This window comes from Rhinoderma darwinii, chromosome 2, assembly GCF_050947455.1.
Source record: "Rhinoderma darwinii isolate aRhiDar2 chromosome 2, aRhiDar2.hap1, whole genome shotgun sequence".
Classification (NCBI taxonomy): Eukaryota; Metazoa; Chordata; class Amphibia; order Anura; family Rhinodermatidae; genus Rhinoderma; species Rhinoderma darwinii.
The window spans coordinates 101,529,878-101,547,192 of NC_134688.1; the positions used below are offsets into that span (position 1 = coordinate 101,529,878).

General features: G+C 42.0%; 1 protein-coding gene across 1 annotated transcript in view; it reads right to left on the reverse strand.

The window, feature by feature from the left end:
• Nucleotides 1–1,105: 1,105 nt before the first annotated feature.
• PIP4K2C (phosphatidylinositol-5-phosphate 4-kinase type 2 gamma) overlaps nucleotides 1,106–17,315 on the reverse strand; it is a 50,643-nt gene continuing 34,433 nt past the window's right edge. Inside the window, exons 6-10 of the mRNA XM_075851977.1 lie at nucleotides 15,504–15,542; nucleotides 10,907–11,020; nucleotides 4,842–5,091; nucleotides 4,336–4,439; nucleotides 1,106–3,333 (exon numbers count right to left, since the gene is read on the reverse strand). Of these exons, the coding sequence (XP_075708092.1) occupies nucleotides 3,253–3,333; nucleotides 4,336–4,439; nucleotides 4,842–5,091; nucleotides 10,907–11,020; nucleotides 15,504–15,542 (588 nt within the window). The 3' untranslated portion in view covers nucleotides 1,106–3,252. The remainder of the gene's footprint in view (nucleotides 3,334–4,335; nucleotides 4,440–4,841; nucleotides 5,092–10,906; nucleotides 11,021–15,503; nucleotides 15,543–17,315) is intronic.

A 17,315-nucleotide genomic window follows, 5' to 3' on the forward strand; every position in this document is an offset into this window, starting at 1 on the left:
CTATTTAGCCTTGAAAAAAGACAACTAAGGGGGGACATGATTAACTTCTATAAATATATGAATGGCACATACAAAAAATATGGTGAAATCCTGTTCCATGTAAAACCCCCAAAAAACAAGGGGGCACTCCCTCCGTCTGGAGAAAATAAAGGTTCAATCTGCAGAGGCGACAAGCCTTCTTTACTGTGAGAACTGCGAATCTATGGAATAGTCACCGCAGGAGCTGGTCACAGCAGGGACAGGAGATGGCTTTAAAAAAGGCTTAATTTCATAGAACAAAAAAATATCAGTTACTATGTGTAGAAATTTTTACCTTCCCTTTTCCCGTCCCTTGGTTGAACTTGATGGACATGTGTCTTTTTTCAACCGCACAAACTATGTAACATCTATTACAGAATGCGAATACGCTGATATCCATTCGGAAAAGGTTCCAAGCCATGTGGATGGGATTTGCTCACAGCTTATCCACATGGTTGTGCCAGTATTCCACTGCGTATTTTCTAGCATATCTTTTCAGTGTGCAAGGGGGGCCTTACTGGGCCAGGGTGGGACTTCAGGCAGTGACTTTGTTACCAGACACCACTAAAAAGTGTTATCTTTCAAAAGACAGACCTCAGATGAGGGCAACCACACTGAATGCTGGTGCTAAGAAACCAAAACGTATTGTTTTCTCTGTGCATGCCTCGGTGTTGCCCCACGCCAACATCAGACACCGCCTTCTCGCCAAGTAGCTCACAGGCTGGGGAGCTCTAAGGATACCAGTGCTTGCAGGCGTAGCACAGAGCACAGGCCTGAGGCAGTAACAAGGGGAGACCTGCTCAAACTCAACCGATAGGTGGTGAGTAATGCAGGGGAGGAATCACATCACTACAGATTCCTCTATCTGATAGCCCCTTAGTGGGGACAGGAAAACACTGGTGAAGGCAGGGTGGGGTATTTAACCTCCCGTTTCCTGTTCATATTCTGGCCAATGGTCAACTCCTGTCCTATTATAGTAAGTATTTGAATTCCCCATGAAATAAGAGAGCGGACATCATTTTTTAAGAATACAGGCAAAAAAGGGTGAGAACACAGTTTCTAACAAAAAATAGAAATATACGATCAGTTCCAATTTCAGTGCTGTGGTTTAATTGCACAAACATCTATTTGTAAAGAAAAGAACCGGATTCCTGCCCATTTACAGAACAGTATAAGGCACTTATATAAAAGAGAAAACATGAAGATTGGCATAATTAAAAACACTTTTACAGCTAGCCTGCAGCATAGTTTTATGGTGCCATGCATTCTGGCTATGCTCTTGCAGGTTAATGGAGAGGGCAGAACATGGACCTGCTAAAAACAGCAAATTTTGTCAACTAAAGCATATTAGGGCATTGCAAAAGGTGAACCTACACATTGGCTTATTCACATGGCTGCATTTTTGGTCTGTGTTTGATCTACACATTTATTTTTTTTGTACGTAGAAGGAATGAAAGCAGGAAAAAAAGACAAATATATTTTAGTAGATATATTTTCTAAATGTATGTGTGACGCATGAGGAAGGGGCGTGGCTGCCCAAACCGTTGCGTGACAGGATCCCTCGGAAAGGGAGGATTCAGCTTCCTCGGGTGGTAACACTGCTGTTAATTATTTGAAGGATGAAATAAAAGGAGATGTCAAGAAAGGGAGCAGTCTGTGCAGTTTAATACTTAATAGCCCTGTGGAAATCTATTGTTGCAAATATTGCGCTTGGGATATTTGGCAGAGTTGATGGATTCAGCCCCTTAAATCCTCACCAACTCATTCTGCTCTATATTGCATATAAAACACTCACTAATCAAATGTAAAGATAATTTCAAACCGGTTCCATTTTCTCAAGGTAGCCGATGTCTGACAAGTTTGTGTGACTAGTTCTGGCATTTATCTATTGAAACTAAGTCATAGAATGAGTGTCTCTAAATTTCCTTTCTATTGCATGCCCACTTTATTACCCTTCCCACTCAATTAAAAGGTAACACCACCCAGTGTATGGAATAACCTTTATATACCATACCTGTTCTTTTAGGTGGACATTTAAAATTCAAGGCTCCATTGGAATCCACGCAGTTATACCAGAATATGATATACAGGAGACAACCACTTCCCTTGTATACGCTATTCACTATCAGTAACTTGGTAAGGTAATTACATTTCTGCATAAGCCAACCTTGTTCACATCAATTGCAAACAACCCATAAAGTTAGGCGTCAGCAGCCAACGTTGAGGCACACCGGCTACCTGTCTGTCCAACATCGTCTTAAACAGAATATTTCATTCGAAAGGAAAAGCAATTTTAAATACAAGAAACACACTCAAAATAAATATACGTTTTTATCCTCTAAAATACACCACAATTAGTCAGCTCCAAGTAATGAACCCAAAATATGCACACAAAGATAAATTATGAAACGTATACATCTACATAAACAAACATTTACTAATAACCTATAACTGCAGTTAAGGATTTTGCTTGTTTTCCCATTTACCAAACCCAAGTGCACAGGCGTATAGCACAAACTGAAAAAAACGGGGGTACATATAAAACGCTAATGGTTTGTCGAAACTGTAGCCAATGGTCCCATCCATTTTATTTTGCCATAGACCGTAGTGTGGTCACAGGAAAGAAGGAAAGGTTAGGGCTGACCAAAAGTAAACTGAAAAAAATCAGAGGTAAACACCCCGTCAAGTTATACCATAAACATAGAACATTTCCCATAGACGGCCCCTTATTTGGTTTTATATGTGACCACTTCAAACCGCAACTGGATTTCGGCATTTACACCGTGCGCATCATATTAGGCACGTACGCAAGAACTCCGAGCTCAACCTGTTTGAAATACAAAAACATTTTCTTATGGCAGATCAAGTGACACAATGCTGCCTGGGCTGTTTGTTAGAATGGTAGTAACAATATTAGTAAGGGGTGACATTTTTTAGTTGCAGGCCTAGTATTTGGTCATTTGCACAAAGGCAGTTAAACCTCGTACCATTAGAATTAGATATTTTTTCTGCTATCACTGTGGTCCATAACCTTATATTGATTTTTTTTATTGCTTGAAAACTTGCACCCAGGATGGCTTTGCGTTTCGTTTTACACGTTATTTTGCCTCCTATGTGCTAAAGACAAACAAAATTCCAGGACGCCATTTGGATTGGGGGTCAGAATTCAAAGAAGGATTTCTTGTTCAATTTAGTCAAACGGCAATAAATCCATGGGAACAAAGTCCTGACGTTTTATGCAAAGATGTTTGTGACAAACTCTAGGAATCTTTTTCCGTACTGATCTGGGTGCACTGTAGAAATCTCCGCACCAGCCTGGAAAAAAAAAAAAGTAAAGACTTGTAAGCTAGTTTACAAATACAAAAACATGTAGGTCTAAATCTATAGGGCCAGGGCTGTATGTAAAGTAGAATGGGCCCCACCCCATACGGAAAGCTCCGATAAATACACCACTTTTTTTTAAATTAAAGTTAGGGTATGTTCACACGGCCAAATTTCAGACGTATACGAGGCGTATTATGCCTCGTTTTACGTCTGAAAATACGGCTCCAATACGTCGGCAAACATCTGCCCATTCATTTGAATGGGTTTGCCGACGTACTGTGCAGACGACCTGTCATTTACGCGTCGTCGTTTGACAGCAGTCAAACGACGACGCGTAAAAATACAGCCTCGTCAAAAGAAGTGCAGGACACTTCTTTGGACGTTTTTGGAGCTGTTTTCTCATAGACTCCAATGAAAACAGCTCCAAAAACGGACGTAAAAAACGGCGCGAAAACGGCGCGAAAAATGCGAGTTGGTAAAAAAACCGTCTGAAAAGCAGGGTCTGTTTTCCCTTGAAAACAGCTCTGGATTTTCAGACGTTTTTGTTGACTACGTGTGAACATACCCTTAATGTCAAATGCAATTATGTAACTTTAATACCGGCTCAGATAAAACCAACCTGATTGGTTGCTATGGACAACACGGAACCTTCCTCAGAATAGAATTTAGGCACACGACCCAACGGGCCTCATTTAACAAGAATTTATCAGGACAACTGGACTTGTTGCCTATAGAAACCAGATTCCTTCTTTCATTTTGATAAGGGCCTTTGGCCATTTGGAGATGGAATCTGACTGGTTGCTATGGGCAACTGCTCCAATAGTTCTTAGAATACTCCCCCATTGTGTTTAGCAGTTCTATGAATAAACTTCCATGCCGTTTAGATACTGAGCCTGAAGTGGCACTGAACATGCAGCAGATCAGTCAAACCATGGACATCGGTGTTATTTAGAATCAACCAAATTATCCCCTAGGTGAGATCCACATAATCACCCCATGCTTCACAGTTTTGGCTGCATGAGCGGCTTTCTTCTTTGCATCGTACTGTGTAAAAATGTCAATCAGTCCCATAAAATAGACTTCCTTCTGTGGAGCACCTGTATAAAGACAGAAGTGATATCAGCTTTCTGAGAAAAACAAACCCCACAATACTAAGTGGCTACGTTTCCCCTGCAGTGGCCAGAGAACAGCTCATCATTGCTGCTTAGAGAGGCCAGACAACAGCTCATCTCAATTTCATGGTCATGTGATGGACACACAGCTGCTAGGATCGTTAGCAGACACAGCTGATACAGTAACGAGCCGTGCACCTGGGTGTACGTCACATGACCATCATTTATCCACAATGAATGTTTCTACTGAACAACAAGCAGAGATTTTGAAAATCGTAAGGAATACATCAAGTAGACTGGAAAATCATATAACAATTATACAAAAAAAACATTAAATTTGCTGAAACCAGGCAACCCCTACATCATAAAATAAAATGAAACCCTTACACTCAGAGCTTTTGATGGCATAAACATCGATGAATGGCGCAAATTCTCCAGGGCCTAGAGGTTTATGGGCGTTCAGGTAGCCAGCTATTCCTTCAGGAGAGGTCCCATAGGAACCAACTGTTGCATGAACCGTTGCCTCATTTTCAGCATCCTCTTCCTCAATCTCCTCGTCCTCTTCCTGCTCCGCTCGAATGCCATCATGAATTCCCAGCAAAAGACTATAATCCATAATTCTTAACTGCACCAGAAACTAGAATATAAAAACCAATAAACGATTGTTTCATTGCAACCTCGCACTTTCATTTGTTAGCATTTCACAAATTACCCAAATATACATTACAAAGACAATTATGTGGTATAACAAGACTAACAGCTGAAGCGGCGTCATAACAGAACTGGATATATAATGCTATATATTCTAGTATCATACAACCCCGGTCCATGACACCGGGAGTAAAAGCAGATTCTGCTCTGGTGGACATAGCCTGGCCATGCATTACATTGGTAATGCTGCGTTTCACCAGTAGAGGCCGGACGCCGCTTCCCCCAGCGATAACCGATTATCTCCGCTGGTTAGAGATACCAGACCTTTAAATTTCGGTTGCGCTCTAGCCCGGCTTATAATTAGAAGAAAAACAAGGTGTGTTTGTGCGGCAACTTTTTTAAGGTTGCAGAACGGTGCGGCTGAGAGCATACATGCACTTTTCACAAAAATTTTGGTTCTCAGCTACCGCAATCCGGGTAGAACCGCAGCAAAGAAAAAACCAAAAACGTGCATGCTTGGTACTCTCATACACAATGTGAATACACTGAGACATGAGAAAAAGCGGATGTCAGAACTTTCCAATTTTACATTCAGCTGAACCTTTAGGCCTCATTCACACGAGCATATCCGATTCACGCGTGTGAAAAACGCGAGTGAATATGGTCCGCCTGTGTTGCGTTATGCATCAGTGTGCTTCGCGAGTAGCATGCGTTATTCATGCACTCGCAAAGTACATTTTTTTTTTTACATTATTTTCAACTGAATTGATGGGCAAGTAACGTACAGCACACGCATGTGCGGTGCGTGGTTTTCACGCACCCATTGACTTCAATGGGCGCGTAGGTGCGTGATAACGCACAAATATAGGACATGCAGTGAGTTTCACGCAGCAGACTCTCACTGCGTGAAAAATCACGCATGTGTGAATGGCCCCATTGAAAATCAATGGGTCCTTGTGCTGTGCATTGTTTCAACGCACGGACGTGATTCACGCCGTGTTCACACCACGCAAAAAAAAACAGACGTGTAAACGTGTCAAAAACGCTAGCGTTTTTGTAAAGTGCTTTTTAAACTACAGGCATTTGATGCGTTTGTCAAATTTTTACGCTTTTTTGGCGCATAATTAGGACTCCCAAAGAATTGCCGCAACTTTTAATTATGCAACGCGTTTTTAAAACAAGCGCACATAAACACGCATCGTATGCACCAACGGGGAGCTTCCCATTGATCTCAATAGGTAGCTTAAATTATGTGTTTGGACGCGTTTTACACACCGAAAAACGCAACAAGTATACGCCGTGTGAACAGGGCCTTATGGAGATGGCAAAGAGGAGAAAAATAAACTACAGATGTGAAAGTGACAGAAGCATCATATTCTACAAGTGCAGATCTGACAACATCACAAGACTAGACAATCCACACACTAAACCTCTGTAGTGGGAACATTTTGTTCTAAGGATAAAAAGTCATTAAGGAAACTAAATTAGCCAGAGGACATGGAAAAAGAGCGACGTGAATGAGCAAGACACAAAATGAGCAACTAAAGCTCGCAGCCTGAATACAGAAACTATTGTTACGCTTTTGCTCTTCATTCTATAAATTGTGTACTGTGGTGCCTTATGGCAAGAGTCATCAGCAGCAACATGGTAGAGAGAGAGAGACCTCAAACTTTCACACGCAGGATAGCTGTAGGTTATTAACCCTTTCACCTCTTGTCCCCATAAATCAGCAGATGCCAGTTAGAGTCAGAGACGTCAAATGTTTCCGATTAGGAGAAAAGGATGATTAGATGTGTAACTGTTAGGCTGGATTCACACAACCATGTTACGTCCGTAAAGGACGGAATGTATTTCGGCTGCAAGTCCCGGACCGAACACACTGCAGGGAGCCGGGCTCCTAGCATCATAGTTATGTACGACGCTAGGAGTCCCTGCCTCTCCGTGGAACTACTGTCCCGTACTGAAAACATGATTACAGTACGGGACAGTTGTCCTGCAGCGAGGCAGTGACTCCTGGCGTCGTACATAACGATGATGCTAGGAGCCCGGCTCCCTGCAGTGTGTTCGGTCCGGGACTTGCGGCCGAAATACGTTCCGTCCATTACGGACGTAACATGCTCGTGTCAATCCAGCCTTAATCTTCTCACTCCTGTAGTAGGGAAACCGGAAATGTACAAAAGTTCCTGTATTCTGCCCACCTGAGAGGCTGTACAGGGGGAGAGATGACCGTATGAAACAGACAGCTTTCCTCCTGCTGTCACTTTCAGCTATCCCCTTACTACCTCTCCCTTAGGCGAAATTCATACGAACGTGTGCGTTTTGCACGCGAAAAAAAACTTGTTTTTTTGTGCGTTGCAGTTCCCTGTGTCATAAGTGTTTTGTGCGTGGCTGCGTGATTTTCGAGCATATGCCATCCTTATGACACGCAGTTTTGAGGTTTAGAAAAAAAAATTGAGGTGGATTTATTTTTCCCTTCATTTCTTGATCTACTGTTGCGCAAATCACACGCATGAACACGGATGTGCGTCCGTGTGTTGTCCGTGATTTTCACGCACCCATTGACTTCAATGGGTGCGTGATACGCAAAAAACACTCAAGTATAGGACATGTCACGAGTTTCACGCAGCGGACACGCTGCGTGAAAAACACAGAATGTCAATGTCCCCATTGCCTTACATAGGTTCGTGTAAATAAGGCCTAAGGCTAACTTCAGACATAGCGGAAAACATTAGCTGCAGGTTTCACGAGTTACATGAGGAATTTGCGGATTGTGCTACGGTTCACTGTGGATTTCACCCTATACAAGGAAATGTTTAAATCTGCAGATTCTCCGCAACATAAGTATTCTGTGGATTTGAAATATGTTCATATTTGTTTGGATTTGGGGTGCGGAATCCCCACAGCAGATCCGCCACGTCTGAATATGGCCCTACACAGAATCAGTAAGAAAGAAAAAGAACAACTTTCATACAAGTGCTGCGCCCCGAGTAGATCACCTAGAACATTAGAAGTGGTTGAAATTTTGTGGTTTTTTTTGTATAATTAAAACTTACCATTTTCCAATATATTTTCTATGTTAATTCTCAGTTTTCAAGATCCCTGCTCCTTGTTATTCATTAGGAACATTCATGGTTTACTTCTAGTGGATACAATTCTGTCCATGGTCATGTGATGAACACACAGGTGCTTTAATCGTTAGTAGACAGAGCTCTGATACACACTGTAATGAGCCGTGCACCTGTGTGTCCGTCACATGACCATGGACAGAATTTTATCCACTGAAAGTAAACAATGATTGTTCCTACTGAATAACAAGCAGAGATCTTGAAGACGATGAGGAACACAGAAAACATATTGGAAAATGCATAACTTTTCATTAAGCAAATTAATATTTTTTGTATAAACAGGACAACCCCTTTAATCCTAATATAATTCGAAATCTAAGATATTAGGCTTAATGGGAACGTGTCACCAGATCATTACCTCTTGTTTAAATCAAGTTTTTACGTTAAACATTTTTTTTAAATAATTTTTGGTGATTTTTTTTTAATTAAATCTTCTATGTCAATCTACATATTCTGTATAATAAGAAACAATCCAAATGTTGGCTTAATCAAAATAATATGTTTATTCACCCATAGTATAACTACATTCAAAAAGCCTTTGATATTTCGTATGAAGAGACATACCAGAAGTTTTGAATGGTGGGGGTCCTCCACCGCAGCTGAAATTAAGGTGTTGAAGTGCCCCAGCTGAGTGCTATGCACCTTTGGCTGTGATCGGCGCTCATCAGCCTGATCACAACGTCTATGAGCCAGTCTTCAGCCTAACCGGAAGCGCTGATCACAGTCAAAGGTGCATAGCACTAAGCGGAGCCCCCACAGATGAAAACCTCTGATATGTCTCTAGGACATAACAAAAGTTTTATGAAAGTGGTGTTACTCTTTAAGGCCCCCTGTACACAGGAAATAAATGCCGCAGATTTTCTATGCAGAAATTCCATAGCGGATTACAGTCCCAGCCATGTAGATGATTTGTACAAGTCCTCCCCCACCTAATGCGGAACATTTTCCACACAGAAATCAAAGCATGTTGGGGATTTGTAAATCTGCACCATTCTCCTGTTACGGATGTTCACAGGATTTCACCCTTTTTATAAGACATGCAGAAGCCCGCAAAGTGTGTGGGTACCATTAGGGTAGATTCCAAGAGCCAGACTTGCAGCAGAAAATTCTGTATCAAGTCAGACCCAAATTCCACAGAGAAATCTGTCCGAAAATCCGCAACAAATCTGGTTTTATTTGGTCCAGATTTTCCGGCCCCAATTTGTTCAGCATTCCCAGGAGGCCGGGGAGTATTGCATTATAGAATTGTAATATATATATATTTATTTTACAGTGGAAAAGGTTTTTTCTTCTAGTTGCAGAAAAGCAGCATAGAACTCAATGGAAAAAATCTGAAACAGATGCGCAACCATTCCGCAGCATAAATTGACATGCTGCAGATTTAAAAATCGCCACTGCAGGTTAATTACAGCATAGAAACATTCTGCAGCATGTATGAGATTTGTTACAGATTTATCGCCTGCAAAGTCTGGACAGAAAATTCAGCAATTCTGCTACGTATGAACATGGCCTTAATGCGATACCAAGGTCTAATCTTTAGACCGAGTATTCTACGCAGCAAGAGTTTTTAAAGCGTATTAAATACATCCTTGCAGTGAAAGGGTTAAGGCACTTTTACACCAGCCGACACTCGGCCAGTGCAGCGAGCGCCGATCAACGAGACAGTGAACGGCACTCACTTGCTCCTGTCACACGGAGCTATGGATGGGGATGAGCGGTCGTTACTCCGAACGCTCGTCCCCATACATAATCATGTCCGGCAGCGCATCTCCCTGTTTACACATGGAGATGTGCTGCCGGCAACGATCGTTTGCTCGTTCATCTGCGGATGGCTGCCCTTTTTACACAGGGCAATTATCGGCAACGAACGTTATAGGAACGCTCGTTCTGCCCGATAATAATCAAGTGTAGAACCCCCTTCGGGACAGGCCGTGTTCATTTGCAGCGGGTATTTTCCACCACCACAAATTTTACCATTTGAATAGAAATGGGTAAAATCAATATGTTGGCATGCTAGGGATTAGAACATTTGTGCAGTGTACACAAGCAATGTACTACTGTTGCTTAGTTGCAGTATCAATATACGTATGCTTTGTGTGATCGTGTCCGAAGATAAATTGAACATGAAAATCACTTTACATAGATACATGTTGAAGGCTATATAAACCGTTAAGTTTTATTTATTTTTTTAAATAAAATTGTGCATCCGTGTGATTCCTAAATACATTTTATTCCAAATTCTTGTTACTTTGAGATACAGCTGCTTTGTATTCTGTTTACAGAGCAGCTGTAGACCTGAGTCAGGTCCGCGGGACTGACAGGTTCAGTTTCAGTGGGTACACCGTGTCTGGCACGTAGGATCCTCCTGTAAATCGATCACATCTAAGTCATGAACATAGATGTGATCGTTAACAGCTCGATCCTGCGTGTCAGAAACTCAAGATCCGCGGTCGCTGAACCGGTTAGTCCTGCGGACCTGTGGGATACAGGATCCAGTGCAAGTTACAGTTGCTCTATATACAGAATGCAAAATAGCTGCATCTCAAAAAGTAAAAATTATTTTTAATTAGTATTTAGGAAGTTTCACCAATCACATGGATGCCCAATTTTATTTAAAAAAAACACAAAAAACATGTACACACCTGCACTGCACTGAAAATAAAACATTTATGGTACCTCAACATCACGCTTCAGCTTCTCCATGAAGACTTTCTTTTGTTCCTCATCAACATACACTTTCTGGCTCATGTTTAGAAAATCCATGTCCTTCAAAGTTGGAAGTTCCTTTATCTTAATACAAAGTAAACAAAAGTGGAGCATTTAAAATGTGCTATGTACACCACTGAAAAGTTGTTGTTTTTTTAAATAAAAATGTATCAGTGTGTTTGGTGCAACTCTTTAGTTACTTTTAATTAGAAAATTATTTTAACTTTTTGAGATACAGCTGCTTTGTATCCTGTATGAAGAGCAGCTGTATCTTGTGTGGAGACCTGAATCTGTCGATCGGTAACTTAGATGTGATCGGTAACTTAGATGTGATCGGTAACTTAGATGTGATCGGTAACTTAGATGTGATCGGTAACTTAGATGTGATCGGTAACTTAGATGTGATCGGTAACTTAGATGTGATCGGTAACTTAGATGTGATCGGTAACTTAGATGTGATCGGTAACTTAGATGTGATCGGTAACTTAGATGTGATCGGTAACTTAGATGTGATCGGTAACTTAGATGTGATCGGTAACTTAGATGTGATCGGTAACTTAGATGTGATCGGTAACTTAGATGTGATCGGTAACAGCTCAATCCTGCGTGTCAGAGCCACGCAGGACCCGCTGACACAACCCGTCATTGCCGCTGTCCTGACAGATACAGGTTTCAGCACTAGATATAGATGCTCTGTATACGTGATACAGAGCAGCTGTATCTCAAACTAAAATGGCTTCTCATTCCTAGTCCCGAGCATGGCTTTGCGCTCATTCAGTCCAGTACACCGGCATGGATCCCCTCCTCCTTCGCTCTCAATATCCCCCCTCACTACTAACCTTCAGACTCTAGTGGTAGTGCCCAGGCTCCCTTGCTCACCAATCCCACGTTCTATTGATACGTGCTGCACCCTCTCCTCTTCTGATCCTTCCTCCTGCTCTTCCTTCTTTCCTATGACACTTCTGCTCTCTCTGCCCCAATGAGGTGAAGTGACACTGGCAGCCAGTCTCCTCCACCTGCTCACTCCGGTCTGGTGATGCAGTGTGGCTCTAATCTGCATCCAGATGATTTACAGCGCAAATAAGTCCAATTTGTGTTTTTTTCAAATGGGTTCCCACTGTACATTTGCTCAAAAAAAGTGGTCTTTGGTTGGTTTGGGGGAAGGGGTCTGCTTATGGAGGGGCAGCTTCCATAAACTATAATGATGGAGAAAATCGGTTTGGATTGGGTGGTCTTCTGGGGAGGTTTCACTGTACATATGAAATCTCATGTGCTTGTAGGGCCTGATTTTTCAACTTAATTTGCATTTACAATATATTCATTGTAATGTAATCCATAATTCTGACTACAATTTATTACATTTCAAACTTTAGATGAGCAAGTTGGTGCTTTTTTGTTGCCACTTTGCACATTAAGACCTCAATCCTGAAAGACTTCCTTTACACAGCATATTTTCAGACATACACTATATGAACAAAAAGTATTGGGACACAGACAGGAGCTTTTATGACATCCCATTGTAAATCCATTGGCATTAATATTGAGTTAGTGCCCACTTTGCAGCTAAAACAGCTTCCATTCTTTTGGGATGGCGTCTACAAGATTTTGGAGTGCGTTTGTGGGAGTTTTTGCCCATTTATCCCGAAGAGAAATCTCAAGGTCAAAAACTAGAGGACTAGAGGGTTGCAATATCCATTCTAGTTCATCCCAGAGGTGTCCGATGGGGTTGAGATCTGGGCTGTGTGGCCCAGTCATGATTCTCCACACCAAACTACTCTTTTATGGCTCTCTTTGTGCACTGGGGCACAAGTTAAGCTGGAACAGAAAAGGGCCTTCCCCAAACTGTTCCCACAAAGTTAAAGGCATACAATTATCCAAACCGTCTGGGTATGCTGAAGCATTAAGGTCTCCCTTCACTGGAACTAAGGGGTCTCGCCAAACCCCTGAAAACAACCACATTAGTCATCTCTCTCCTCCAAATTTACAGTTTGCTCAAACTGTACTCCACAGAAGACGTTTCCAATGCTCCAGTGTAAGGCTTGCATACTGCTGCTCAGCCATGGAAACCCATGCCATAAAGGATGTTAATGCCAGAGGAGATTTAGAAGTCTGCAGTTATAAGAGTCTTGGCATTTTTTTGCACTATGTGCCTCAACACTCCACCCCCAAGCGGTCTGTCCCTTAGTGGTGAGTTGCTGTGGTTCCTAAACACGGCAAATATGAATGATATTATTGCAAAGCGGATCAGGGAATATCTAGGAGGGAATACATTTCACGAACTGACTTGCTACAATGGTGGCCTCCTATTACAGTACCACGCTCGCATTCAGTGAGCTCTTTAGAACGACCCATTCTTTAACAAATATTTGTAAAGGCAGACTGCATGGCTAGGGGCTTTATTTCATACACCTGCAGCAATGGAACTGAGTGAAAGACCTGAATTAAATAATTAAGAGGTCCCAATACTTTTGTCCACATTCTCTATATTCAGATGGTTGCATTTTAGAGCCTATATTCCAAATGTTACACCTGGACCCCGATTGTTCTACTGTATTTACATCACCCGCGTAGCCTTATAAAAGGGCTTGTTTTTTTTTGCGACGAGTTGTAGCTTTTAATGGCACTGCATATTGTACTGGGAAACTGGCTGCTGTGACAAACATCAGCACCTCGCGACCGCGTATTATGGGGGAGGGAGCAGCTCCAAACTCCCCCCACCGACTTTGAAGTACAGTCGGTGAGGGGTTAAATGGGCATTTATCTGTGCAAAACAAATGTTGACAGCATATTTAAAAAAAAATAAAAAAAAGCAGCTGTGTCTCGCCACAAAAATATGTTCCTAAAGGAAAAAGTGACATCCGGTATTTATGCAATGTTACATTTATAGCAATGTGGCCTTAACTGTACTGAACTCAGATCCAAATAAGGCATCCGTGACACTTATTTCATGCAGCAGACAAGAAGTTGTGCCCAGAACCTAGCGTGCAATAAAATCCAGGTCAGCAGTAACCTCGTTGTGGCTTCCATAGGAATGCATTGAGAGCCTGAGACAGGTCAGAGTGAAGATCATGCGGCCAGCGCTGAACTGGAAAACGGCATGATGCAGGGATCGGTAAGTTTTCCTGCACACAGCACCCCACTGAAAACCAAGGTATAAATGAAGAGGGCAATAAAATAAAAAAAGTGGAGCGCTTTTTTAAGGCTACGCTCAAACAGGGCTGCGCAAAAGTACACAGAATATCCACCCTGGCAGCCGCAGAGAATTCTGGCAAAAAAAAACGCACTAAAAATTGGTGCAGTTTTTCCGCCGGAATGTCCGCTGCGGAAAACTGCTTGTAAATAAAAGAAAATAACAAACATGCTTACCCTCTGAGGTCCTGCAGACCGGCCTCTTGTGAAGTTTTATCCCATGTGACCGCTTCAGCAGTCACATGGGATGAAACGTCATCCCAGGAGGCAGGCCTGGATGAAGCAAAGAATTCTGGGTAAGCATATTTTTGAGTTGCTCTTTTTTGTGCGGCAGAATCGCAGCTTTTCCGCTGCAAATCTATTTGTTGCAGGTTTTACCTCCCCATTGAAAACCCACAACACTAAAGCAGCGAATACTGAAATACAATTGACATGCAGCAGATTAAAGAGGCTCTGTCACCAGATTTTGCAACCCCTATCTGCTATTGCAGCAGATAGGCGCTGCAATGTAGATTACAGTAACGTTTTTATTTTAAAAAAACGAGCATTTTTGGCCAAGTTATGACCATTTTTGTTGTTATGCAAATGAGGCTTGCAAAAGTCCAAGTGGGTGTGTTTAAAAGTAAAAGTCCAAGTGGGCGTGTATTATGTGCGTACATCGGGGCGTTTTTAATACTTTTACTAGCTGGGCGCTCTGATGAGAAGTAACATCCTCTTCTCTTCAGAACGCCCAGCTTGTGACAGTGCAGATCTGTGACGTCACTCACAGGTCCTGCATCGTGACGGCCACATCGGCACCAGAGGCTACAGTTGATTCTGCAGCAGCATCAGCGTTTGCAGGTAAGTCGATCTTACCTGCAAATGCACGTTACAAATTAAAAAATACATAAAAAAAAAAAGTAACAAAAACGCAATAAAACACTTGAAACTCATGTTTTTTTTTTTAGCTTGTTAAAAAGTATATGTGAAGGAGGCCTTGCAAAGATTAAGGCCTCATGCACACGACCGTAGCCATGTGCACGGCTGCGATTTTCAGGTCGGCCGGCCATGGAGTGTCAGCCGTGAGCCCGGACCGCAAAACACGGCCGTAATAAGGCTTGCCCGTTCTTTTTGCGGTCCGGGCTCCGGGGCCATGCACGGACTGTGCAAAACACGGTCGTGTGCATGGCCCCATAGGAATGAATGGGGCCGCAATTCTCCCGTGGATTTTAGGGGGAATTGCGGCCGCAAAAGCACGTTCGTGTGCATGGGGCCTAACAGCAAAATACTATAGAACTTTCTGTAGCTATGATGCAAACTTAAAAAAAAATCCATCCAGCTTTATAATTCGGTTCCATAAAAATATAGTATGAATACAAGAAAAATGGAGGAAACGTACCTTCTCTTTATCACTAGCCTCTCGAGATACCAAAGATCCCTGTAGAAGATGCAAAAAAATAAATAAATCAGAGAATGGCACAAAGCCCAAGTCCGCAAAGAGAAAACCTCTGTATCCATCATCTCATCCCAGAGTTAACTACAAGATATATATGGAATTGAAAGCATATTCATTTAATATCACATTTTCCCCCACGACAGGGGTCAGACGATGAGCCGTTCATCACCCCTGTGGCTAATAAGACCATTACCAGCATCTGCATCGCGGGGATTTCTATGCTGTTCTGGTGAAGATATGTGCATGAAGACAGAAGTATGAACTCTGCACATCTTGAATTTTATTTTTGGGTGCGATTTGTGTCAGACTATGTTGGGTCAGACTCTTTGCCTCGCGGGAGAAAGAAGGGACATGCCCTATCTTCACGCGTTTACGCCTCTGACTTCCCATTGACATCAATGGGAGGCAGAGAGAACGTATTTCGCTGAGTTTTTGCCCGTAGCACTCAATGGCAGGGGGGCGAAAAACGCAAACGAAAACCACGGCAAACGACGTGCAGGAAGGACAAAATCTGCCTCAAAATCCCAAACGGAATTTTGAGGCAGAATTTTCCTCCTGCAAAAAACTGTGTGAACACAGCCTTAGAAGGTGAAACTTGGGAGCTTCACTTAAATTTGGTTGGGTCATTTTTGGAGAATTTGGAAACTTGTACTTGAAATCACTTGAGGCCATGTTCACATGCTGCAAATTCCTTCCACTGCACAACCTGGAAACATCAGCAAGTGAATATATTTACATTACATACGGATTTCACCACGGATTGTTAACGTGTGACCGGGGTTTCTAAAACTATTTACTTTGCACTGTAGTGTGAGAACAATTCTGCAATTTTGGTTCGCCATGAAGCCCCACTTTTTAAATAACTTTGGCCCCGCAGCAGGTAAAGAAGGATGTATTAACCCCTTAAAGACTAGGCCAATTTGAGTTCTCTTCATTTTCGTTTTTTCCTCCCCGCCTTCCAAAAGCCATAACTTTTTTTATTTCTTCATTGATATAGCCGTGTGAGAGCTTGTTTTTTGCGAGACAAGTTATACCATTTAGGGTATGTTCACACGGCCTATTTTCAAGCCGTAAACGCCCGAAAAATCGGAAGCAGAACGCCTCCAAACATCTGCCCACTGATTGCAATGGAAAAAACGGCTATTGAAAACAGCACCAAAAATGGATGTAAAAAACGCTGCGAAAATCGCGAGCGGCTTAAATAACGTCTCAGAAAATCAGGAGCTGTTTTCCCATGGTTTTTGACTCAGCGTGTGAACATACCCTTATTGTAACGCATAATGTACTGGGAAGCTGAAAAAAAATATTTGTGGGGTGAAATGGGCAAAAAACAGCCATTATGCAAATTTTTTTTTGGGAAGGGGGGGGGTTTGTTTTTACGGCATCCATCAGGCGGTAAAAACTGCATATTCACCTTATTCTACAGGTTAGTACGATTACGGCAATACCAAGTTTATATGTTTTGTTTTACCACTTTTATAAAAATAAAACTATTTGCTAAAAAACAAAAAATAAAATATGAGAGCCATAATGGTTTTAATCCTCCATCAATTTAGCGGTGTGAGGGCTTAAATATTTGCAGGGCAAAGTTTAGTTTTCACCGACACCATTTTGGGGTACATGCAACTTTTTATCCCATTTTTTTTTTTGGGAGGGCTAAGGTGACAAAAACAGCAATAAAAAAAATAAAATTATATATACACATTTTTAAAAGAAAAAAAAAATGCTGGAAATAGATCACTATGTGTGTAATGA